The sequence below is a fragment of the Orcinus orca genome, chromosome 7 (genome assembly GCF_937001465.1).
Source record: "Orcinus orca chromosome 7, mOrcOrc1.1, whole genome shotgun sequence".
NCBI classification, from domain to species: domain Eukaryota; kingdom Metazoa; phylum Chordata; class Mammalia; order Artiodactyla; family Delphinidae; genus Orcinus; species Orcinus orca.
In genome coordinates this window covers 111,478,292-111,504,088 of record NC_064565.1, presented here as the reverse complement: position 1 = coordinate 111,504,088, position 25,797 = coordinate 111,478,292, and the positions used below count along the sequence as shown (strand labels likewise).

The window sequence follows — 25,797 nt, the reverse complement described above, 5'->3', positions numbered from 1 at the left end:
GATTTTAGTTCTTCTTGCTTCTGCTGTCTGCCCTCTGGTGGTCTATACCTATCCTTTTTAAACTGAATCATCTTTTATTTTACTACATGCATTTATTTGTGGGTTTTTTTTTCATATCTCAAAAGTTAATAAAAAATGATAAAATATGAGAGCCTTACTTAGATCTGTCTTCCCTGCTCTGTAGCCCAGAGCAGGCTCCCATGCTTCTGCCCCTCTCCCACCTAACCCCTTACCCATAGAACCCGACCCCAGGTCTCTAGAAATTCTAGAGATTCAGGCTGAAGACAAGGAGCAGATGGTTAGGGAGAGCAAAGAGAAGAAGAATAGACTAAGAAATGGTAGCTAAGCATGAGAAAATGAAATCCCTGGTCAAAGGTTGAGATATGGGCCTCAAGAAAAGACCTAGAGAAAATGGATTATGGATCCATGGCATGCGGCCAGCCAAATTTGGGAGGAAGGTAAGGACCATTCTTTCCCACTTTCTGATTCCTGGCATACCAATATTCTTAGGATGTATAACTCAGGCCAATATTTCAGGATATTAGTATTTATTAATAATATCAATTTTCCATTATAGTTCCCATTTCAAACATTGTCCCATTCTCCCAATAAATCATCTAAACATCCATGGAAATTTCAATTCTTTGACATCTAAACTGTATCTCCCACATTTCCTTTCATATGCAATAGCAGAAATAAAAAAAAACTTTGTCATTTGGTTCAGGAAATATGGTTGTTGAGGTCATTTGGTTTTATCACAGAGATTTTTGTGGATTGGCCTATATACCTAACCACCACTTATAACTCATTGAAGATCTAAGCAACCAACTTAAAAATGGACAACAACTTATAAAATGGATACAAGTTGGAAAACAACTTATTTTTAGGTTGGATTCAACCTCAGTCCATGAGTGAGCACTTTCAATTGAGTTTATACAGGCACATTTTTGCTATAAATTAAATTTAAAAAAATATTTCCTATACCTAATTTTCTGGTTGTTCCAATCTATTTAGCTTAGGGGGGAAATATCTATAGATGTTTTCTCAGACTTTTAAAGGTCTCAGAGAAAAAAATTCAAACTTCATAGACAAATGGGCAAAGAGTATAACCAGGCAAGTTACAAAAAGAATATAAATGGCAATTAAACATGATGAGATTTTTACTAGTTTTCAGGAAAATGCTAATTAAACATGATACTATTTTCACCATCAGACTGGAACAGATTAAAAAGAGTAACAATATCTAATTAATGATGGCAAAGGGGTAAGAAAACTCCTATATCCTGTTGGATGGTTATATTAATATTCAGTAGTTTAATATTTAATACACACTTTTTGGGAGAGCAATTTGTGAGTATAGCGAAGTGACTGGCATCTTATTTAAGTTGTCAGTCAGAATTGAAATATGGTGACATCAAAATATTAATGAAGTCTCATTTTATGAACAAACATGGAAATAATGTAAATCACTCAACTTAAAATTCTTTCAAAAATAGCATAATTATAAAGTTGGCATAATTACAGAGGTCAAATGAGTTGTAGATGGCATTTGTGCTACATCCTTGACAGTGCTACTCAAGCTGGTTAACAGAAATACCATCTTTGTCAAGTTAACCTTGACTTACACAAGGTTTTCAAGAATTCACCCCTCAAATAATATACTCCGTACCTATCAAAATTTATAATGTAAATATCTTTGGACCTAGCAATTCTACAACTAAGAATCTATGCTATTGACATTCTCACATAATTGTGCAAAGATAAACACGTCCCAGAATGTACCTAAAGGCTTTTGAAAATGCCCATTAGGGACCTCCCTGGTGGCCCAGCGGTTAAGAATCTTCCTGCCAATGCAGGGGACGTGGGTTCAAGCCCTGGTCTGGGAAGATCCCACATGCCATGGAGCAACTAAGCCCGTGAGCCACAACTACTGAGCCTGCACTCTAGAGCCCGTGAGCCACAACTACTGAGCCCACGTGCTGCAACTACTGAAGTCTGGGGGCCTAGAGCCCATGCTCCACAAGAGAAGCCATCGCAATGAGAAGACTGCGTACCGCAATGAAGAGTAGCCCCCGCTTACTGCAGCTAGAGAAAGCCCGTGCAGCAACAAAGACCAAACACAGCCCAAAAAATAAAAAAAATTTAAAAAATTTTAAAACTTGTAATAGCTAGAATTTACTGAGTTCTTATCATATGCTAGGCAAATTCTAAGCACTTCATTCAATTAATCTTCATAAGGACCCTATGAAGTAGATGCTATTATTATTTCCATTATCGACCGTTGAGGAAACTGAGATCCAAACTGATTAAATAATTTGCCCAGGGACTTCCCTGGTGGTCCAGTGGTAAAGAATCCGCCTTCCAATGCAGGGGACTCGGGTTCAATCCCTGATCAGGGAACTAAGATCCCACATGCGTGGGGCAACTAAACCCATGCACCACAACTACTGAGCTTGTGCACCTCAATGAGAGAGCCGCGTATTGCAAACTACAGAGCCCATGCACCCTGGAGCCTGCGCACCACAACTAGAGAGAGAAAAAAACCCGCACGCCACAACTACAGAGAAGCCCGCACACCGCAGCGAAGAGCCCTCACTGCAATGAAAGATTCCGCATGCCTCAATGAAGACCCTGCGTGCCGCAACTAAGACCCGACACAGCCAAGAAAATAAAGAAAGAAATAAATAATTTGCCCTATGTTACATACCTAATGGATTTGGAGCCAGAGTTTGAACAGAGGTAGTCTGTATTAAGCAACACCCTTAATTGCCATGCTAAGAGTTCTCTATACTTTGTAGTGTAGGGATGACTTTTAAAATAATAAATATATGATTTTTGTCTTTTAAAAATACAAATCTGGGGGCTTCCCTGGTGGCGCAGTGGTTGAGAGTCCGCCTGCCGATGCAGGGGACGCGGGTTCGTGCCCCGGTCCGGGAAGATCCCACATGCCATGGAGCGGCTGGGCCTGTGAGCCATGGCCGCTGAGCCTGAGCCGCAAAAAAAAAAAAACAAAAAAAAACAGATCTGGGACTTCCCTGGTGGTCCAGTGGTTAAGACTCCACGCTTTCAATGCAGGGGGCGCAGGTTTGATCCCTGGTCGGGGAACCAAGATCCCACATGCCGTGCTGTGTGGCCAAAAAACAAACAAACAAAACAAATCTAGAAAAAAGATCAGCAATGTTTTTGATTTTATAATTTAAGTTGTTGTGACATATATCATCGTGGTAGGCAGAATAATGCTGCCAGTCTTCCCCACCCCTTCAGATGTCCTACATCCTAATCTCCAGAACCTGTGACCTTACATGGCAAAAGGGACTTTGCAGATGTGATTAAAGATCTTGAGATAGCGAGATAACCCTGGATGAACTGGGTGGGCCCAACATAATCATAAGCGTTCTTAGAAGGAGAAAAGGGAGGCAGAAGGGTCAGAGTCAGAGAAAGAGATGTGAACCCAAAAGCAGTGTCAGGATGAGAAAGACTGGACTGCCCATTGCTGGCTTTGAAGATGATGGCAGAGACCATGAGCCAAGGAACAGGCAGCCTTTAGAACCTGGAAAAGGCAAGGAAATGGACCCTCCCCTAGAGCCCCCAGAGGGAACACAGTCCTACCAACACTTCGATCTTAGCCCAGTGACACTTAGGCACTCCAAAAATGTAAGATAATACATTTTTATCATTTAAGCCACTAAATTCGTGGTAATTTGTTACACCAGCAATAGGAAACCAATATAATCATTAATTATTAACTTAATAAAGATACACTCTGCTTACAGATTATAGGACTTTTGCTACCTGGAAAGTACAAATTTTGTTATCGGCTGAATTGTGCCCTCCTCACCTCGCCCAGATTCATATATGTAAGTCCTAAACCCCAGTACCTTTGCCTGTGACTCTCCTGGGAGATGGGCCTTTAAAGAGGTAATTAGGAAGAGTATTTGAAAGACTAATGGAAACACTAAAAAAATAAAATAAAATAAAATAAATAAAGAGGTAATTAGGTTAAATTAGGTCATATAGGTGGGCTCTAATACAATCTGACAAGTACTTTTTTTTTTTGCGGTATGCGGGCCTCTCACTGTTGTGGCCTCTCCCGTTGCAGAGCACAGGCTCCGGACGCGCAGGCTCAGCGGCCATGGCTCACGGGCCCAGCCGCTCCGCGGCATGCGGGATCCTCCCGGACCGGGGCAGGAACCCATGTCCCCTGCATCGGCAGGCGGACTTTCAACCACTGCGCCACCAGGGAAGCCCTGACTAGTACTCTTTAAAAAATATATATTTATTTATTTGGCTGTGCCTGGTCTTAGTTTTGGCATGCAAACTCTCAGTTGTGGCATATGGGATCTAGTTCCCTGACCAGGGATGGAACCCGGGGCCCCTGCATTTGGAGCGCAGAGTCTTAGCTGCTGGACCACCAGGGAAGTCCCATGACTAGTATTCTTATGAGAAGAGGAAATTCGGACACACAGAGAGACCCCAGGGAGGGGCATGCACACAGAGGAACACAGTTCAGATTCTGGTTTTGTTGAAGGACTAGATCGAACATGTAAGAGAAAGAAAGGAACCAAGGATACCTCTAGGATTTGGGGCCTTATTTTTTGGCAGAGGAAGGATCAGGAGCTATTTTTGGACACGTTACCTTTGAGAGCCTGTTAGACACATTAGTGCAGATATCAAGGGGGCAGCTAGATAAATATCTGAGTGTGGAGTTCCGGGGACAGGTGCAGGCTGGAGATACCAATTTGGGACTCATCCCCTTATGGGCAGCATTTAAAGCCAGACACTGGATCCGATTCCCCAGGGGGTAAGTACAGACTGACAAAAGAAGAGGCACTAGAGCTGAACCCTGGGCCCCAACATTTAGATCTGGAGATATGAGAAGGACCCAGCAAGGAGACCAAGAAGACGCCGGTGAGGCAAGAGGAGGACCAAGACCGAGGTGCTCCCGGAAGCCAGGGAAGAAAACGTCACCCCTGAATTAGTGTTGCTGAGAGGCCAAGGAAGCAAGAGAACACGGTTCTTGTCCTCTGTCAGGACTGACACCAAGGCTGACCCGGATTTCTAGAAACGTGCTGCTAGTGTTTAGGATGTTAGCAAGAGAAGACTTTGGATGAAAAAACTTTGGGGGGATCTTGGGAATATGATAAGTAGGGGGTGGGGCAAAATAAATCCAAACATCCTAAACTTAATAACAGCAAACAACGATTAAGAGCTGATTCTCTACTGTGCGCCTTTCTAAATACCTTTCATGTGTCAGGTCATTGAAAGCTCAAAGCGACCACATCGAGTAAGCATTTGACCCTCAGATATGAGGAGGAAATGGGCTCACGGAGGGGGTTACAGAACCCGGCAGAGGCAGCAGAGATTCTAACCTGGCCCTGAGAACAGTAGGTCTGTGTACATTTTTGGCCACATTTTGAGTATTATTGAACTGGGTTATGGGTACATGGGAGTTTTTTAAAAAAACATTCTGTCTACACTTTATGTTTGAAATCTTCACATTGAGAAAGAAAAAAACAAAGGGGAAATTGAAGGGCAATTTCTATTATTAAGTCCAAATGCTACTTGATTAAGACTGCTTGTCATGAAAACCTAATTCTAACCCCTGAGCCCCGCTCTGTGCCACAGCGCACCCCTCTTCTGGGCTTTCTGAGGGATTCCCTAAGAACTGAGGGGGAAGAGAAGGAAGAACAACAGTGTTGGTTGGAGTTTTTCCCTCTGCCAAGACTCCAGTGCTGTAGGAAGGCTACAAAGTGAGACGCAGATGCCTTTGAACTTGCCAGGCCAATTTAATTTGGTATCTCTGTGCTGTTCTTGGCGCGAGACTGCAGCTCTCAAAACAATTTTAAAAGCCTGTTTGGGTGTATTCCTCCACTGAATTCCGCAACTCTCCTCTCTCCATGCGGGTGGGGAGCCAGCAGACTCTCTGTCAGACTCATAAATTCCCGCTTTCTTGTTTATTCTTCCGGGATCAGGAAACCCACAAGTGGTCATCCTGAAGCTGATGTTGCCCCACCCTCACCGTCAGTGTTTTGTTAGGGGGCAAGGGTGTCAGAGACGCAAGAGACAGATGTTGGCCCTTAAGCCTCTACTCAAGAGACGATCACCTCCCATCTCTCTGGCCCAAACCCACATCTCCAGGTTTTTGTTGAAGTCAATCAGAAAAATCCCATGGTCTGTCAACAAATATTCAGCACTCCCTAGACATATAGCTCTGGATTAGGTACTGTTGTGCTTAGAAAATAAAACGGAACCTAACTTGAAAACAAAATGTGTTTTATAGAAGTTTACTTTATAGTTATCTGGGCAGAAACCTGTCTATCCCACAATTAAATAAGTAAGGCCTGCCTAGACTGATTTTTATTCAATGAAAAGTGGGCAGTCTTTCTTCAACATGGTTCTTTTCAAGCCAATAATGAATTTTATAAATACTTTCTATAAAGGAGTTAACAAAATAAGATGTGTATAGTATCAAAACCTGAGTGCAATCAATCCAGATGTTTAACTATTTAAGGAAGTAAAACCAAACCAAACCTACTCTCTCTCTTAAAAACCAACTATTACATGCTATAGTGTTAAATAAGAGAAAGTCTTTAACAACACTGATTATCAAAGATCCACCCAGAGCGTGCCTTTTAAAAGTAAGATGTTGGACTTCCCTGGAGGCGCAGTGGTTGAGAATCTGCCTGCCAATGTAGGGGACACGGGTTTGAGCCCTGGTCCAGGAAGATTCCACATGCCGTGGAGCAACTAAGCCCATGCGCCACAACTACTGAGCCTGCACTCTAGAGTCCGTGAGCCACAACTACTCAGCCCGTGTGCCACAACTACTGAAGCCCACGTGCCTAGAGCCTGTGCTCTGCAACAAGAGAAGCCAGCACAATGAGAAGCCCGCGTGCCACAACAAAGAGTAGCCCCCGCTCGCTGCAACTAGAGAAAGCCCGCGCACAGCAATGAAGACCCAACGCAGCCAAAAATAAATAAATAAATTTATTTATTTTAAAAATAAATAAATAAAAAATAAAAGTAAGATTTTGGGAGGACTTCCTTGGTGGTCCAGTGGTTAAGAATCCACCTTCCAATTAAGGGGATGTGGGTTTGATCCCTGGTCAGGGAACTAAGACCTCACATGCTGCGGGGCAACTAAGCCCACATGCTGCAACTACTGAGCCCACACACCACAACTAGAGAGAAGCCTGCACACTGCAGCGAAAGATGCCGTGTGCCGCAACTAAGACCCAATGCAGCCAAAAGTAAATAAATAAATATTTTTAAAAAACAAACAAAAAATAAATAAATAAAATGAAATTAAAATAAGATTTTTTTTTTTTCTATTCTCAATGCTTAGGCCTGGCAATGTCAGTAGTTAGCTGTGGGACCTGGGAAAGTCACATCCATTCTGAATCTCATTTGAGAAAAAGGAATAATACTATTTATTACACAAGAATATTATAATAGCAAAATGAGAACATGTATATGAAAGTGCTTGATATTATTATTATTTTTTTTTTTTTGCGGTACGCGGGCCTCTCACTGTTGTGGCCTCTCCCGTTGCGGAGCACAGGCTCCGGACGCGCAGGCTCAGCGGCCATGGCTCACGGGCCCAGCCGCTCCACCGCATGCGGGATCCTCCCGGATCGGGGCACAAACCCGTGTCCCCTGCATTGGCAGGCGGACTCCCAACCACTACGCCACCAGGGAAGCCCTGATATTAATAGTAATAACATTGTTAATTACTCATAATAAAATAAGGATCTCTAAAGTGCCTTCTAGCTTTAAAAGCTTATTATTAAGGAATAATTATTGAAGAGTTTAAAGAGAGTCCTTTCAGAGACACATACTGAAATAGTTTAGGATGAAGTGATGCAGCAACTGAGATTCACTTCAAAATCCAGTGAGAACAGTAGGTCTGTGTACATTTTTGGCCACATTTTGAGTATTATTGAACTGGGTTATGGGTACATGGGAGTCTTTTAAAAAAACATTCTGTCTACACTTTATGTTTGAAATCTTCACATTGAGAAAGAAAAAAACAAAGGGGAAATTGAAGGGCAATTTCTATTATTAAGTCCAAATGCTACTTGATTAAGACTGCTTCTCATGAAAACCTTGATATTAAAAGAAATGGTAGAGATTTTAAATGAATGCCAAAATGCATAAGAATTCAAACAATTGATAATTTGAATTTTTTAAATTAATTAATTAATTTATTTGGCTGCGTTGGGTCGTCGTTGCTACGTGCCTGGGCTTTCTCTAGTTGTGGCGAGTGCGGACTATTCTTCGTTGTGGTGTGTGGGCTTCTCCCTGCGGTGGCTTCTCTTGTTGCGGAGCACAGGCTTCAGTAGTGGTGGCACGCCGGATGAGTAGTTGTGGTTCGCGGGCTCTAGAGCACAGGCTCAGTAGTTGTGGTGCACGGGCTTAGTTGCTCCATGGCATGTGGGATCTTCCCAGACCAGGGCTCAAACCCATGTCCCAGGCTTTGGCAGGTGGATTCTTAACCACTGCGCCACCAGGGAAGTCTCATAATTTGATTATGTTTTTAAATAATCTTTTTTTTTAACATCTTTATTGGAGTGTAATTGCTTTACAGCCATCATTGAATAATCTTTTAACTTATTTTTAACTAAAGGAAACCCGTTTTAATTAAATATTGAGTTAAAAATTTATATTTACTACATGATTTAAGATTATTAATGAAATCTACACGTTAACCTGGAAACTTAAATGCTTAAAGATTTTTTCCCAAAAGAAATTTCAGGATATGTTAACGATTTTCTGCCTTTTAAGATCCCAATGTTCTATCATATCTGTTATATCCAATTAAGTACATAATTACATATCATTTCAAATGATGAGATACTGGATACTTCACTGACAAAATCTGTCACTAACTAAAGAGAACTTAAGAGCAGCAAGTATACATAATATGTCCCCTTCCTTACCCTGAAGATGTGAGTTCCTTAGGAAGTCTTCATGAGTTTCTTTTGTTTCTCCAGGTTTTGTTGATCTATACTCACTCCTCAGAGAGATCTTCCACCATCTAAAGGTTACCTGTAATTGAACAGATAGAAAGCGAGATGAACTAAAACTGATTTCAATACCAACAGCTGTGTTTAGGTCTGGGGTTTTAAAAAAAAAATCACCATCATGGAAGGCACATAAGGCTGTGTGTCCAACAGCAGGTATAACTTCACAAACTGGCATCACATCAAATTAGAAGTGAGGTCTGTGCATCAGTGAACATTTTCCTTAGAAATTAGGGGCACAAAACCAAAGTGCTGGAAGGAATCTTAAAAATCTCTCAAGTCACTTGGTGTTAAGTCACCCAGAGCCAAATGGCTAGCTGCTCCTGAGAACAGAGGTTCTTTACCTTTGGGAGCCATTTCCAAAGTAATTGCTTAGTTCTCCTCCTCCCTTCCCTGTCTACAGAGCAGACATGAGGAGTGGATACTTTTCTCGTGGAGAGAGACAGGCACTTGGATAGAGCCAGGAAAAGCACCATCATGCCTTGACTGATGCATCAGAGTGTCATTACCCAAGACACTTCTTGGTAATGGATCTGCTGACAGTGCATTTCACTTCTATGAGCATTTTGGTTTATCAGAAGCAAACCTCATTTCCCTGGTTATGGACTGCACTTAGTTTCTATGTTGATTTCATAGCAGTGTCAACCAAACTCTTCCTGCTGTAGGGCTCCCAGGGAAAAGATGGGTAAGGAGACAGACAGTGCTGAGAAACTGGTTGGCTTCCTAGTTCCGGTTTCTTTCCTCGTTGGCATTACCATGTAAGGTTAAAATTTGTTCAGCTCGGGCTTCCCTGGTGGCGCAGTGGTTGAGAGTCCGCCTGCCGATGCAGGGGACACGGGTTCGTGCCCCGGTCCGGGAAGAGCCCACATGCCGCGGAGCGGCTGGGCCCGTGAGCCATGGCCGCTGAGCCTGCGCGTCTGGAGCCTGTGCTCCGCAACGGGAGAGGCCACAACAGTGAGAGGCCAGCGTACCGCAAAACAAAAACAAACAAACAAAAAAATTAGTTCAGCTCTACCCAACGCACAATTGTTAAGTAGGTGAAACTTGCTAAGAGGGCTCCCTTTATTTAGTTTCCTCTCCCCCATCCCCAGCCACCCAACACTCCCCGTGGTCCTCACAGCTCCTGGGTGCACCTCCTTGGGCTACTGCCTTGGGAGCCTCCTTGGGAGCAGAGGGAAAATATATACATACGTAGGTTACAAAACTCCATAATCTCAGAATATTGTCGTCGCTGATTCCTTTCAGAAAATCCCTTCGCCTGCCACTTTTGTTTTTTTCTCAGCATGAGGCTCACCAAAATCATCCTCTTTAGTATCTTTCTGCTCCATCTCCAGAGAGTTAAGGGTATATCAGTCTACTAGGGCTGCCATAAAAAAATATCACAGACTGGGTGGCTTGAACAACAGAAATTTATTCCCTCACAGTTCTGGAGGCTGCAAGTCCAAGATCAACGTGTTGGCAAGTTTGGTGTCTCCTGAGGCCTCTCTCCTTGGTTGCAGATGCCACCTTCTCACTGTGTCCTCATGTGATCTTACCTCTGGGTATGTGCATCCCTGGTGTCTCTTCCTCTTCTTATAAGGACACTGGTCATATTGGATTAGGGCCCCACACTGATGACCTCATTTAACCTTAATTAGTTCTTGAAAGGCCCTATGTACAAATACAGTTACATTAAGGGTTAGGGTTTCAACATAAGACTTTAAAGGGGGGAACACAATTCGATCTATAACCAAAGGGTATCAGGTATTACAGGAGAAAGAGCATGAATTTTGGAGCAAAGACAGACTTGGCTCATCTATTTAATCTCTCTGCACTTCAATTTTCCTTTTCATCTCCTTCTATTAAGTATTATTAAAATTAATATTAAGGGCTTCCCTGGTGGTGCAATGGTTAAGAATCCACCTGCCAGTGCAGGGGACACAGGTTCGAGCCCTGGTCTGGGAAGATCCCACATGCCGTGGAGCAACTAAGCCCATGAGCCACAACTACTCAGCCTGTGCTCTAGAGCCTGCGAGCCACAACTACTGAGCCTGCATGCCACAGCTACTGAAGCCCGCTCATCTAGACCCCATGGTCTGCAACAACAGAAGACACTGCAGTGAGAAGCCCACGCACTGCAACGAAGAGTAGCCCGTGCTCACCTCAACTAGAGAAAGCCTGCTTACAGCAACGAAGACCCAATGCAACCAAAAATTAATTAATTAATTAACATTAAATATTATAAATAATATTCCCTTGCTATTGGATGAAGATGCCAGGTCATCTGAATCTAATGCAACATTCTTTATACACATAATCTAGAACTTTTAGAACTAGTTGGGAAGTCAGAAATAATTAAGTCCATTTCCTGTGAGTCATGTGAGGAAAATATTTCAAACAGGTTAAGTCAGAAGTGATAGGTGTCCCTCCCTACAACCACACGACCAGATGTTATGTTACAATTAAATTCTGACATAAGAAAGACAGACACCACAGGAGTCCAAAACATGTTTCTAGAAGCTCAGTGGGGTGCCCCCTCCCATCCACTCTGGCACCCTACAGGAACCTTCTCAGGAAAGTTTCTCTCTGGGACAAGAGCACCTAAATTATAATGACCTAATCAGCTACCCCTCTAGCTAGATCAAGCAACTAAATCGTGAGTTAAGTGTAAGATTTTGGAATGCATGTAGTTCTAGACAGGGCGTAACCCAGAAACATTTAGCTACAGAGCTTACTTCTTACATTGGTCAAAAAAAAGGCAGACAGACACTTGTACAATCTTACTTGTCAGCTTCATATCTTGCACATCATCCATTTCACCAATTAAGAATTATTTCTGACATTTCTTCTGCTAATGAATTAGCCCTCTGGTACTGATTGAGAAGGCAACGTTCAAAGTGCTTGCTGTCATGGCCTCTAGAGGGAGACTCCTCAGGACACAGACTCAAGTTACCTTGCACACACAGACAAGCATACTACTGGCTCCTCTGAGGTATTTAAGGTAAATGCCTAAGGATATAACACTTGCCTAAGGAAACGCGGCTGGTTAAAACCAGAACCCAAGCCTCCTCACTGTTAACTCTTCAACACAGGGTTTGTTCTGAGTCACGAAGCTTTCTTTACGTACAACCTGCATACTATAACTCATCAGACCACCTCCACGGAGCAGTACACAGAAATATGCGCCTCAGAACCACAACTGAGCCTAGTCAAGACTCTTATGTTCTACATACTGTACTTATTAAAACAGAAAAAGATATGAGACAGATATTTTCTAACACTTACTGTCTCTCAAATTTTAAAGATTTTTTTTTAAGTGACAAAACCCAATATTGGTGAGGACAAAAAAAAAAAAAAAAAAAGGGAGCCCAGCCCCTTAATACTCATTGAGAAGAGTGTAAATTGGTTTGGCAATATCTTCCAAAAACCTTAAAGTCATCCATTCCCTTTGACCCAGATATTCTACTCCTAAGGAATTTATCAGAGACATGTACAACATTTTTTATATAAGAATGTTTGTCATAGGTTAATTATAATCATGAAAAATCAGTGCTGACCTAAGGGTCCAATAGTTGGGACTAGTTAAATAATCATGGCCCATTTAGATGATGGAATACTCTGTGGCCAATAAAACAATCTGTGAAGAAATGATTAATAACGTAGATCAATGTTAATGATCATTTGTTAAAAGGCTCAGAAGTGTATACACCCCTGCTCCAAATATTTAAAGGAAAATATTTCTATGTGCAGGAGGAAGGAGCATATTAGCTTGGCAATAAATAAATGCAATTATTTCACATCACAGATACAGTTTGAAGGAAGCTAAAGTGTAGCCCCCAAATATTTGTGAGTTGGCTACTAACTCTCATGGTATTAGCTTATTTTAAGTCATAGTGCATAGAAATTTATTGTTATATATTTATCTCTATTTTGAAAACCTTAAAATCTGTAAATACTGTTTTGAACATCTTATCAGCTGCGAATGTTTTGTTAATGAACAATCCTGGCTGCAAGAAAAGCCACAGAGGAGCTTCCCAGGGGTTTTGCGACGGTTTAGATCTGGCTGGAACATGGGTTTCATCAGGCTCCCAATCACCTGTGAGCAGTGTGAGACTGACTGTCTTTTCATGGATGAAGAAGTCGACGGCAGACGGTGAAATAACTTGTCCCAGCTCCTCTCCCAGGCAGAGGCTGACCTAGAAAGAGTCTAGTTCTCTTTCATTGCCTCATACCCTCTCCAGGAAGGGCAGGCGGCCAGTCTCATTATACAACACACACCATCATTTGGTATCTCAATAGAAATCATGTGACCTGTAAGAATTCCTTAAAATTTTAATTTAGCATATTTTCTCTGATATTTCCAGTGAATCATTTTAATAAATTTGAAAATTGAGCTACTTGTATTTATTTTTTGACAGCTTGTTGCACTTTAACGTGTAATACCCGAGGTACAAGAAAACTGCATCTAAGGGGCTTCCCTGGTGGCGCAGTGGTTGGGAGTCCGCCTGTCGATGCAGGGGACACGGGTTCGTGCCCCGGTCCGGGAAGAGCCCACATGCCGTGGAGCGGCTGGGCCTGTGAGCCATGGCCGCTGAGCCTGCACATCCAGAGCCTGTGCTCCGCAACGGGAGAGGCCACAACAGTGAGAGGCTCGCGTACCACAAAAAAAAAAAAAAAGAAAATTGCATCTAACATTGTTATAAATAAAAGAAATCAGATCAGTCATCAAGGGCTCCAGAGTGAACAGCAGCTTCATAACCTCCATGCTTATCATCTTTGCCTTCTGGGTGTAATTTAATAAGATCAATTCGAAGAATGGTAATTGCAGCTTCAGTTGCAAATTTCAAACTCTTAACTTCGTCTATGGTTGGTTCCTACACCCCTGCTTGTTTGTTGTCTCAGGGTTTACCACTGACCAAGTCAAGACCGAGCCATTTTAGATTTTTGCGTTCTGAGCCTCACTGTGAAAAGCTCTCAATTTTGCAGCCCGATCTGTGGAGTCTTGGGCAGCATTAACTGCTAGAGCATTAGGAATAACAAGAAGAGATCTTGCAAACTCGGCAAGAGCAAGCTGTTCCTGGGAGCCCATGCTGGTTGCACAGTTTTCAAGGTATACGGAAAGGGCTGCTTCTACAATCTGCTTCTACCCGGACCCACAGATTTTGACTCCAAAACTCACCACACAAAGAGCATCAGGTAACGAGTGCTCCATCTCGCCACACATGAAATCATTTGCCCCAAGTAAGATGAATGACGCAGAGGTACGAGCCTTAGTGTTTTTAATCAAGATCAGTTCATCATCACAAATTCTCTCCTGTACCAACATTGAAGCTTCAAAAGTTTCTTCACCTTCCAAATGAAAATTGAGCTACTTTTAAAAGAGAGGTCTAAGATTCCGCATTGATCCCGACGTCTCTTCTGCACGAATTATTATGGCAAGACGACGAGGTATTTGTCATTCACCCAATGAAGGTCCCTAAAGCTTAAGTCCTTTGCCCACCAGGAGAGGAACTCAGGAGGCACTGGGAAAAGGTGGGCACAGTGGGCATCTCAGCATTTGAGTATATTTGGGCAATATACACCCCACCCCTGTCCCCCAGGTTCGGAGATTGTGTTACTCCCATCACTACATTTGAAAAATCCTGCTGCTGGGACAAAAGCAGAGACTCTGGTGTTAGAAGGATCTGGCTTTAAACCGTGGTCTCTGCCATTTACCTGGGGCAAATGTCTTTTTAAAAAATATTTATTATTTTTGGCTGCATCAGGTCTTTGTTGAGGCATGTGGGATCTTCCGCTGCGGCACGGGCTCTTTGTTGCAGCGCATGGGCTTCTCTCTAGTAGTGGCATGTGGGTTTTTCTCTCTCTAGTTGTGGTGCACGGGCTCCAGAGCACATGGGCTCTGTAGTTTGTAGCACGGGCTCTCTAGTTGTGGTGTGTGGGCTTAGTTGCCGTGCAGCATGTGGGATCTTAGCTCCCCCAACTGGGATTGAACCTACGTCCCCTGCATTGGAAGGCGGATTCCTTACCATTGGACCACCAGGAACGTCTCTTTTGGGCAAATGTCTTAATCTCTTGTGACCTCAGTTTCTTCATCTCCAAAATGGAAACAACCACGATGCCCACTTCATTGAATTTGGAGGGATGACCTGGGATAAATCCAAAGTGCCCAGCACGATGCCAGGCACATGATGCCAGCCCGTGAGCTCCGTAGAGGACGGTCCTTGCCTCTTTCCTTCCCTCTTTCCCTCTTGTTCCCTTGCTGGTCACCCCTTCATACTTATAACACACTCAGCCCCCAAATACCTACAGATCAGAACCTTGTCTTTGTTCTCATCAACTATCTAACAATATTCAACCATACTTCATTGGGACTTCTGTGGCAGTCCAGTGGTTAAGACTCCGTGCTTCCACTGCAGGGAGCATGGGTTCCATCCCTGGTCGGGGAACTAAGATGCCGCATGGTCAAAAAGAAAACAAAAACATACTTCATCAAGTTCTGCTTTCTTAGTTGTATTCTTCAAGGATCTTTATTTCAGCTTTTCACTCTGACTTGGTATTTGACTTTTCTAATCATCAATAATCATTAAGAATTGCACATTCTTTGCAGTAAGTATTTTCTCAACAGCATAATTAAATAGTCACACAAAGTTGCTCATGAAGGATTAGGGTGACTTGCCAGATAACCGCATACCAAATGGGGCATTCTGACTCTTTCTAAGCATCTGTCCAGGAAATACGATTGTAATTTAGCACACGACTGTTTCTGCTTTCTCCTGCAGGCTGTTGTTATTCTATCAGATCAAATTTCTCCCTGTTTTGGAAATCATATATAATTTGGGGATTTTACAGAGTGGGGTTGAGATTGTGTCAGAGAGAGTTTATGAAATTAGATATTTTATTTGATGAAGAAGGATTTTGTTACCTGAACATTCTACTGAGAAATGGAGAAGCAAGAATTGCAAGGGCAAACTGCGAGTAATTTTACCTTTCGATATTACTCAAAAGCTCACAAAGCACTGGCATTCCAAAATGTAGAAAGATATTGTATTTTAAATGAATTATGAAGATTATTTTCATTCACTGCATATTTAAACTATAAACAATTATGATATGCTTTTGGTCTAAATTTACAACTTTAAATATGTGTTCCCCTATGTGTCTATGTTTGGCTCAGTTGGTCTAAACACAGCAAAACTTAGATTTTCAGCTACTGAAAATTTTCCTCTAGAATAGGAGCAATTTTTATACATTAGGAATAAAAGCATCATTATTAAATATGGGAAAGATGAGTCTGAGGCTGAAATGAAAATGGAATCAATGGAAGTTTTTAATAAGGGAAAACTGACTACACTGAAATGTTTCTTCCTTTAAGAACTCAGAAATGAAGCTGCCCTCGGAGAGTCGAATTAGTGCACCTCTAACACAGTGGGTGTGACTAGGAATCGGTGGCAGACATTGTTGGTTGCTCCCCAGCATTCATTTGCCCACCTGCTCTTTCCACATGAACCCTGATTTTTCCCATAGCCTCTCTCCTCTGCATTGCTTGTGCTCAGTGAATGGGCCTCACCTCTAGCTCCAGGGGGTGCGACATGATGGGTCTAAGCCATTCCTTGTAGGTTTGTTCCCCCTGCCAATGATTGGTATGGGAATGGGCATGTGACAAAATTTTGGCCAATGAGACAGAAGGAGAAATCTGCAGGAGCTTCTGGGAAAGATTTTATCACTTATAAGGAGTGTTGACTGAAAAAAAATGCACAACCTAAAAGTTGAGAATTATGTTTTATTTGGCAGACTTTCTGAGGACTTTAAGCCTGGGAGGCAGCTTCTCAGACAGGATATATAGGAGTTTTGTGACAAAGAGCAGGTAGTCGGAACATCAAAAGATTACTGTTAATTAAAGAAAACCAGATATGTCGAGTTAATGAATTTAGCACTTTTCTATGTATGGGGAGGTGCAAGAATCTGGGCTCACTGAAATCTTTCCTTTAGCGATCTAGGGCCCGCATCCTGTTGCTTTCCCATCCTGAGTCCCCTCAGGGTGCACCGCTGGGGGTGGCTGCAGGGGCTGAGGGCTTGGCAGTGGGCAGCCCGTTGGTCTCCATCCTGAACTTCCTCAGGGCTCACCATCCAGGATGGCTGTAGTGGCTTGATGGCTGCAACATCCTTTGTTTACTGATATGGCAGGCAACATTTTTCATTCACAGGAGAAACACAGCCCCTTTTTGGGCACTGGCTGTTGTGTTTTGATGCGATCACTGGAGAAGCAGCAGCCATTTTGTGACTATGAGGGGAGCCAGCCCGAGGTGACAAGAATGTTTCCTGGAGGAGGCAGAACCAATAGATTGTGGAGAGAAGGAGCCAGAGCACTGTCCCTGTGTTGGGAACCTCTTTTCCTTTACACTTGTTTTTATGTGAAATAATGCCATGTTCCATCAGATTTAATACACCATCCATTGAATGCCATAGCATTATTTATTATGTAGAAAGAAATAACACTTTTAAGGAAACTGAAACACAATGGGTTTCTATCACTTGTTTTACAGTTATTGAAAGAGCTCTTTTATTCTTCACTAGACATGTATTTTATTATGTTATTTTTAGCAATTATAGTGGACCCTTGGTTAACACAGGTTTGCACTGCACAGGTCCACGTATAGGCAGGTTTTTGTTTTTTTTTTTAAATGACTGTATTTGGAGGTAGAGTCTTATTTATTTTATTTTATTTATTTATTTATTTATTTTTGGCTGCGTTGGGTCTTCGTTGCTGCACTCAGGCTTTCTTCTGGTTGTGGCGAGCAGGGGCTGCTCTTTGTTGTGGTACACGGGCTTCTCACTGCAGTGGCTTCTCTTGTTGTGGAGCACAGGCTCTAGGTGCATGCGCTTCAGTAGCTGTGGCACATGGGCTTAGTTGCTCCATGGCATGTGGGATCTTCCTGGAACAGGCCTCGAACCCGTGTCCCCTGCATTGGCAGGCGGATTCTTTCTTAACCACTGCACCACCAGGGAAGCCCTAGGCAGTTTTTTTTCACTAAATACATACTGCAGGACTACATGCCCTGCATTTGGTTGAATCCACGGATGTATTAGGGGAACCACTGACCAAAACTGCCCACCCTGGACAGGCACGATAGTAACCACTGGCAAGAGTTATCTTACAACAGGAGGTCCTGGTAAGGAACATGGAACTAACAAGCTACCACCAACTGGAAGAATTCGGGAAAGGTCAAAAGGAGAGAGGAGACGTCAGTCCATATATCCTACCAGACTCCCAGAATCCTTCTCGATGGAATACATCTTGGCTGAGCGATGCATGTGCCACCAGGAAGGACCCTGAGTCAGAATGATTGGCCAGAGACAATCCAGAAACTAACCCCATCACCGTAAAACCTGAGACTGCGAGCCACACGGCAGAGCGGTTCTCCTGGGTTCCCTTGCCCTGCTGCTCTCCGCCCGGGGGCCCCTTCCCAATAAAGTCTCTCATTTTGTCAGCACGTGTGTTTCCTTGGACAATTCATTTCCGAGTATTAGACAAGAGCCCACTCTCAGCCGCTGGAAGGGGTCCCCCTTCCTGCAACAGATGCAAAACCTTCAACAGGAGGGTAGACGCTGAAGTTACACAAGGATTTATAACTGCATGGAGGGTCAGTGGCTGCCCCCGCCTTGTTGTTCAAGGGTCAACTGTACTTCATTAATTTTATAAATTACATTAACACAATACATGTATTACATTAATTTTAATATAATAAATTTACATTAGCCTTGTATATACCTAAAAATGGAAAATATAAGTAGAATAAATAGATGAAGGTATTCCTAAAACTTTCCCATATTCAACGTCTGAGTCTTTAATGTTTCACTCAGAATATTATCTCTGTGGCGTGGAGAGCATGGTGATAACAGCAGTAAAGTGCTGGGCTCTTAAGCTGGCTCTGCAGTGACTTAGAGCTAGCTTCCTTTTGATTCCCACTTTGGGAAAGCTGTAGACACCTCAGATTCACACCTATTCCCTCCCATTTTCATCCTGGATTCAAACTGTGCTCTCCCACAACTTCTGGATTTTCTTCCAAACTACTGTTTTCATGCTTAGCTCCAGTTTCTGGTTACTATGAATAAAGGTTCTATAAACATTCGTGTACAAGTTTTTGCCCTCTTTTACCCTTTAAGTTGTTAACCATCTTCTATTAGTTAACAATCCTTAATAATAAATTGTTTCTGGTAAAATAAGTATGGTTTCTCTCTCCTCAATGGACTTTGCTTGAGATACCTGGCATGGTATCTCATTTTTTCATTTATTTTGCAGGGTACTTGGTGAGAGCTTTTAATATGGGAATACTTCACGTCTAGGACACTTTCTTGTATAATTTTTTCTGGAATTTCTTTTTTTCCAGGTATTGGACATCCTGGTCTAATTCTTTTATTACGTTTTTTTCCCTACTGCCCATCATTTACTTTTGATTCTTTTTTTCTAGGAGATATTCTCAATTTTATCCTCCAACCCTTCTAAGCAGTTTTTCATTTTTCCTATATATTTCTATTTTCTAAAAGCTCTTTTTAGTTTTCTGAGTGTTTCTTTTTTATTGTGTACTGTCCTTGTTTCATGGATACAATAACTTTCTTATCCTTCTGAGGATATTACTGATGAGTATTTTGTTCTGCCTTTGTTCATTGTCTTTGTTTTTTCCAAGATTACATTTCCTGTATGTTGTTGTTACTGTTAATTTGTTTTGGCGTTACTCAAAAGCCTGATATAACTCGTCACCATTCATGTGTATTCAGGAGTAGGGTGCTAGGAAGCTGACTGGAAGATCTGGGCATTTGACCAGGGCTTGGCCAGAGGAGGACCTCACTGTAGGGTGATCTGCTGAAGCTCTTTGGTTGGAGGATCCTGACTATTAATATCTTGAGATCTCTTTTCAGCCTGGTGAAGAATCTTCCAGCTTTCTTCCTGGAGGGTATAAACCTGGCTGCCCACAGCTTTCTGTGAGCCACTGGGAAGTTAGAGTGAGTCTCCCAGTTCAGTATGTGGATTTTCACTTAATCCCTTGCCATATTCAGCCCTGAGTTCCTCTGTCCCCAGTGGCCTGGGGTCCTGAGTCCATTGTATCCCTAGTTTACCCCTCCAGAGACCAAACTTCTGGTCTTCTCCTGGGTGGTGAGGCAAAGCTCTTGCTGGGTGTGCAAAGGAGAGTAGGGGACAAAGATGAAGGTGGTTCTAACCACATTTTAAACAGGCTGTTGGGAATTCCCTGGTGGTCCAGTGGTTAGAACTCGGCGCTATCATTGCTGGGGCCCAGGTTCGATCCCTGGTCAGGGAAATGGGATCACACACACACACACACACACACACACACACACACACACACAAACAGGATGTCAAACATCCTTCTTGTTCGAAGGTCCTTTTTTACTCTAGCATTCAAAAAGAACCTATTTCCGCCCATTCCTGAGCCACCCTGCTCTGAGGTTCTGGGGCACAAATCTGATTACTTCCTGACTTCCCTACCACTAGCTTAGAATTCAGCTTTTTCAGGGCTGTTAAATCAGCTACCAGTAAGTCATCTGCTTTTCAGCATGCAAAATTGTTACCTTTGTCGCCTTTCCCATTCTCTTTTGTCTTTGCGGGTTTACGCTTTAGAAAAACCCTATAATTATCGTTTTAGCGGCACTGCTAGAGGCAGGGAAGATATACAATAGTACTATAACTAGAAGCTGCACTTTGTGTATACTTAAGATGTTTAAAATGCTGTCAAGAATCTGACATACTATATTTGTCATTTTAATTTAAATACATAGGCTAATGCAAATGATTAAGTTGGTAGTCACCGTTTAAACTTAGGAATATCTATTAAATTTATAATGATTTTAAGATGTTTAAATGTTTAAAAGAGTTTGATCATCTACATTTTTAAGTTTGTTTCTCTACAGTTTTATAAACATGTGGTTTGATTTTGTTAGATTTGTAATTATGTCTCTTTAGATTTCAGAAGTACTTGAGAAAACCAAATATATTAAATTCATGAGATAGATTGAAATGCTTAAGAGGATTTAATCATGTTTGTCAGTGTTATTTAAATTTAAGAGAATTTATTAGATTTACAAGTTTTGTGGCTTTAATTTATAATTTTTAAGGTAATTTGATTAAGTTTGTAAACTGTGCTTAAATGTTTAAGGGATTACAATTTGTTAAATGTATAAGCTAATTACACATTAATCAAAGAACAATGAAAATGAGTGTTTTAATTTTAATACAAAATTACTTGATTTATAATTGAATTTCCTAGATTTGTAAGTTGTATTTGAGGGTTTAAAGAAAAATAGGTTTTTAACTTCTAACTTTAATTGAATATTTGTGATAAACACAAATAATTGTAATAAACTTAAAATGTTTCTAATAAACTATAAGCAATTACAAATAATTGTAAAATAGATTTTCTTAAATCAGATTTAAAAGATTTATATAGGAATTTGGGGACTATTGGGTGGCCAGTTGGAAAAAGAAAATTGATTTATGCCTCACATCAGGATAAATTACAAATAGATCAAAGATCTGCATGTAAAAAAAATGAGACCATACAAGTACTAGAAGGAAAAAAAATAGTGAATCCTCTTATTATCTTTCTAACTATGTCTCAAAATCCAAAAGCCATAAAAGAGAAGATTTATGCATTTGATTATATAAATATAAAAAACTTCTGTACGGCAAAGTCGCCAAAGACCTGTATGGAAATGTTTAAAGCAGCTTTGCTCATAATACACTGTACCTCCAAATTGGAAACAACCAAAATATCCATCAACTGGTAAATAGATAAATACATCCAAACGAAGAAATATTACTCAGCAATAAAGAGAACTGCTCATACATGCAAAAACATGGTTGAATCTCAAAAGCATTATGCTAAGTGAAAGAAGCCAGATGTAAAAAAGAACCAGATACACTGTATGATTCCATTTAGGGCATGTTGAAAAAGGCAAAACAGAAATCAGGTCAGTGGTACCAGGGGATGGAGGTGGGAAAGGGGACTCACTGCAAACGGACATGAGAAAACTTTTGGGGTTGGTGAAAATATTTTATATCTTTATTATAAGGTGGTGGTTATACATTTATCAAATTTACGGAACCTAAAAAGGGTAATTTTCACTGTACTAAAAGCATAGCAAAAAGCCTGATTTAAAAAAAAATACAGCAAACAAAGACAAAAGAAAAATGATAAACTGGGAAAAACATTCACAGTTAATATCACAACAAAGGGTTAATCTCCCTAAAGAGTTTGTAGAAATAGAGAAACGACCAACAAATTAATTTTAAAAGTGAGCAAAAGACAGGAAAACCAAGTTCACAGGAAAAAAATTCACATGGCCCATAAACATGAAAAGATGCTCAATTTCACTCAGAATAATAGAAAGCGTATTAAAATCACACCGACGTATGTGTTTTCTGTTTCTCATCTACCCAGACTGACAAAATCCTAAAGACTGAAAACACTCTGTTAGCAAGGCTGTGGAGAAACAGGAAATCTCATGATTATGGTACAACAGCTAGGGAGGGAAATTTAGCATGATCTAATAATAAACGAGGTTCTCCACTGAGGTATTATTTGCAAAAGCTAAAAAGATTAGAAGCAACCTGCGTGTGGCAGCAGGAGACTGGTTGAATAAACTTTTCACACAACCATACAAAGGAGTATGTACTTGTCATTCTCTGTCCTAAAAAAGAATGAGGAAGATCTCCATGTGCTGCCGGGGAGGGACCTCCAGAACATATTGTGAGATGAATCCCCCCGCTAGAACATTAGGTCCAGGAGGCTGGGAGTCTTTGATCGTTTTGCTCATTGCTATTATCTCAGGATCTAGAAGAGTGTCAGTAATATAGTAGGAACTAAAAAAAAAAAAAAATTGTTGAATTAATGAATTGCCTAATCGTATCGTGTTTTTATTTTCCCTTATGGCTTATCCTTTTCTTATCAATTCATAAAAGGTCTGTAGTGGTTATAATTCTTTGTTTCATGAGGGTGTCAACTGACATTGTTTATGCTGTATGCACCATTTCAGAAATGTAAGGTTTTTTTCTTTTTCTTTTTTGGCTGCACCGTGCGGCAAGCGGGATCTTAGTTCCCCAACCAGGGACTGAATCTGTGCCCCCTGCAATGGAAGCACAGAGTCTTAACCACTGGACCACCAGGGAAGTTCCCAACATTTTTTTCTAAACGTAAATCTTGAAATCTTTTCCCTTATGACTTTTGTGTTTCCTATATTAAGAAGGCCTCCCACACTTGAAGGTTACTCATATATTTTCCTAAACTACATTCCTAATATTTAATATCAATATAATTCACTGCATTAATAAATCAAAGAGAAAATATCCTAGGATTAGATTAATCAAAGTCCCAAAATGCTGACAAAATTCAGTAGCCATTCCTAATATAAATCCTAAGTAAAAAAAAAAAAATCCTCAGAAAAATAGTGATAGAATGAAACTACTTAAATATAAAATATATTCACACACACACACTCACATATATACAAACCCATACACCTGGTAAACACCATATTGAATGGTAAAATACTGAAGCCTTGACGTATAAATCAGGAACAAGGCCACTTTTATTCAACAGTACTTTTGGTTCTCTAGCTAATACAATAAAATAAGAAAATAAATGGAAGGAAGAGAAGGTCTTTTAATAGATAGGATAGCTAAAAATCTACAATTGAATAGAATTCATGAAAATTTAATAGGGAGATTGGATATACAAAATTATACGTAAAATAGCTTTATTTAAAATAAATAATTTATATATAATATTTATAATATAAGCATTTAGAAATGGATATGGGAAAAAATGTACCCCACACACAATAATTTAAAACACTAAAATACCTAAAAATAACGAACATAAAGTTTACAGAACCTAATAAAAAAACGCTATTCAATGTTACTGATGGTCCTAACGCCAAGACCTGAACAAATTGAGTGACATTTCATATTCTAAGATTGGAAATTTCAATTTCTAAAAAAAGAAACTCACCCTCTCCCAAATTAATATATAAACCTAATGCAACAACAATCAGAATTCAGTTTCCTATTTTGGTAAGAGGACAAAATTTTATAAAATTCATATTATAAAATAAATATGTGAAAATTGCCAAGAAAATCTTGGGAAGAAAGAATAATGTCTTGCAATATATTAGAATGTAATAGAAGGCGATTATAAATAAATAGTATGGTATTTGTATATAATAAACAAATATACTGGTAGACTGGAATAAAGTTCAGAAGTAGCGTCAGATGTAAATGGAAAACTAATGTATGGTAAAGGTATTATTTCAACTTCAGAAGAAAAGGATGAATTATTAATAAATAGTGTTGATATGATAAGGCATCTACTTAAAAGAAATAAATTTAAACTTCTACCTCCAACTACATTCAAAAATAAAATCTAGATGGACTATTATGATAAATGCAAAAAGTAATACTACAAGATTTTATGGGAAAAGTATTACTTTAAAAACAATAAATAATAATAATACCATTTTTATTTTATAAAGTGGCACAGGAACGAGGGATAGCGCCACACTCAGGCTTATTATGCATGCTTTAGTACCATCCTTATTCTCTGGCTGAAATCTTGGAATCAACATTCTAGAGGTGACTGATTAGAAGCTATTATTTTGACTTGAAAATTCACTACAGAGGTGGTAGCTATTAGATTTGCTTCCTCTCCTAGGTCATGAGATCCAGAAATGCAACTTTAAGCAATATTCTTTATTTAAAAACATTCTATTACAATAAATCATATTGGAGGTCCTACAGAATTCACGATTACTCTCATTTTCTCCTTACCATGCATCATGACTTGGCTGTTTACACCTCAGACACAATCTCTTATGATGCAGATTTTCTGAAAGCAAAACTTGTACAATATTTTGCATAAAGGAAAGAGAATAAATAAGAAAACTATACATACTGATGATAAAGATTTTTTCCAATACATATCCAACATGAGTACCTTTGATTCAGGGGGGATAAGAGTCATGTAAGTAATGAGAGCATAAAATACGGACATCATGCCAAAGTGGATGGATGTCACTGAGTTCCTACAGGTGAAGGCACAAATGGGGCTTCAAGCACATCAGAGCAGGTGCTTTGGACCCAGAGGAACATTCCAGGTGAGGACTTACTAGCGGGTAGCTTTGGCGGGGCTCATAATCTCTGTTTGCCTGCTCTTGTTCATATCTTCTGGGAGGATTAACATGAACTGTTATGTGTACATGTGCTTAGCAGAGTACCAGATACGTTTTAATTTTTCTTTCCTATCGAATTATTACTGGAATTTGTTAACATGACAGGCCAAGAATACAGACGTAGTTCCCTAGGTTTAGAAGATGCACAGATCCACTCTTGCAGCTCCAGTTAAAAAACTTGATGAAACCCACAATTTTCTAAGTCTGGAGATGGTGGGACCATTCCCAAGTGTAGGAAGGCAGTGTGAGTCAAGGCCACGCCAGTCACTTCTAACACACACTTTGCAGAGGCCTGACCCCAAAATACTAAGTGTGTCTGCCAGATGGGTGTGCTACAAATCTCAAAGAAATTCAGAGTACTCTATAAAACAATAAGATCAAACCAAGAAAAAAAAGCTCTGAACACAGATGCAAGTGGAGCCTTTTCTTTCTTTTTCTTTCCTTCTTTTTTTTTTTGCATTAGTACAATATTATTTTTTCCAGGCATTCTGGAACAATGCCTGGAAAAAATAATACAATCTGGAACCCTCTCGCCAAAACCTTCCTGGATATGGGC

At 40.6% G+C, this 25,797-nt stretch overlaps 1 protein-coding gene, 1 non-coding gene and 1 pseudogene across 2 annotated transcripts in view; 1 reads left to right on the top strand and 2 right to left on the bottom strand.

The window, feature by feature from the left end:
- Positions 1–25,797, bottom strand: part of FBXO36 (F-box protein 36) — a 101,309-nt gene that overhangs the window by 34,019 nt on the left and 41,493 nt on the right. Inside the window, exon 2 of the mRNA XM_004262609.3 lies at positions 8,940–9,048. Within this exon, the coding sequence (XP_004262657.1) occupies positions 8,940–9,048 (109 nt within the window). The remainder of the gene's footprint in view (positions 1–8,939; positions 9,049–25,797) is intronic.
- LOC105747825 (T-complex protein 1 subunit alpha-like) lies at positions 10,672–16,593 on the bottom strand (annotated as a pseudogene).
- TRNAD-AUC (transfer RNA aspartic acid (anticodon AUC)) lies at positions 20,246–20,317 on the top strand. The gene has a single exon. It is a non-coding gene; the product is annotated as a tRNA-Asp (tRNA).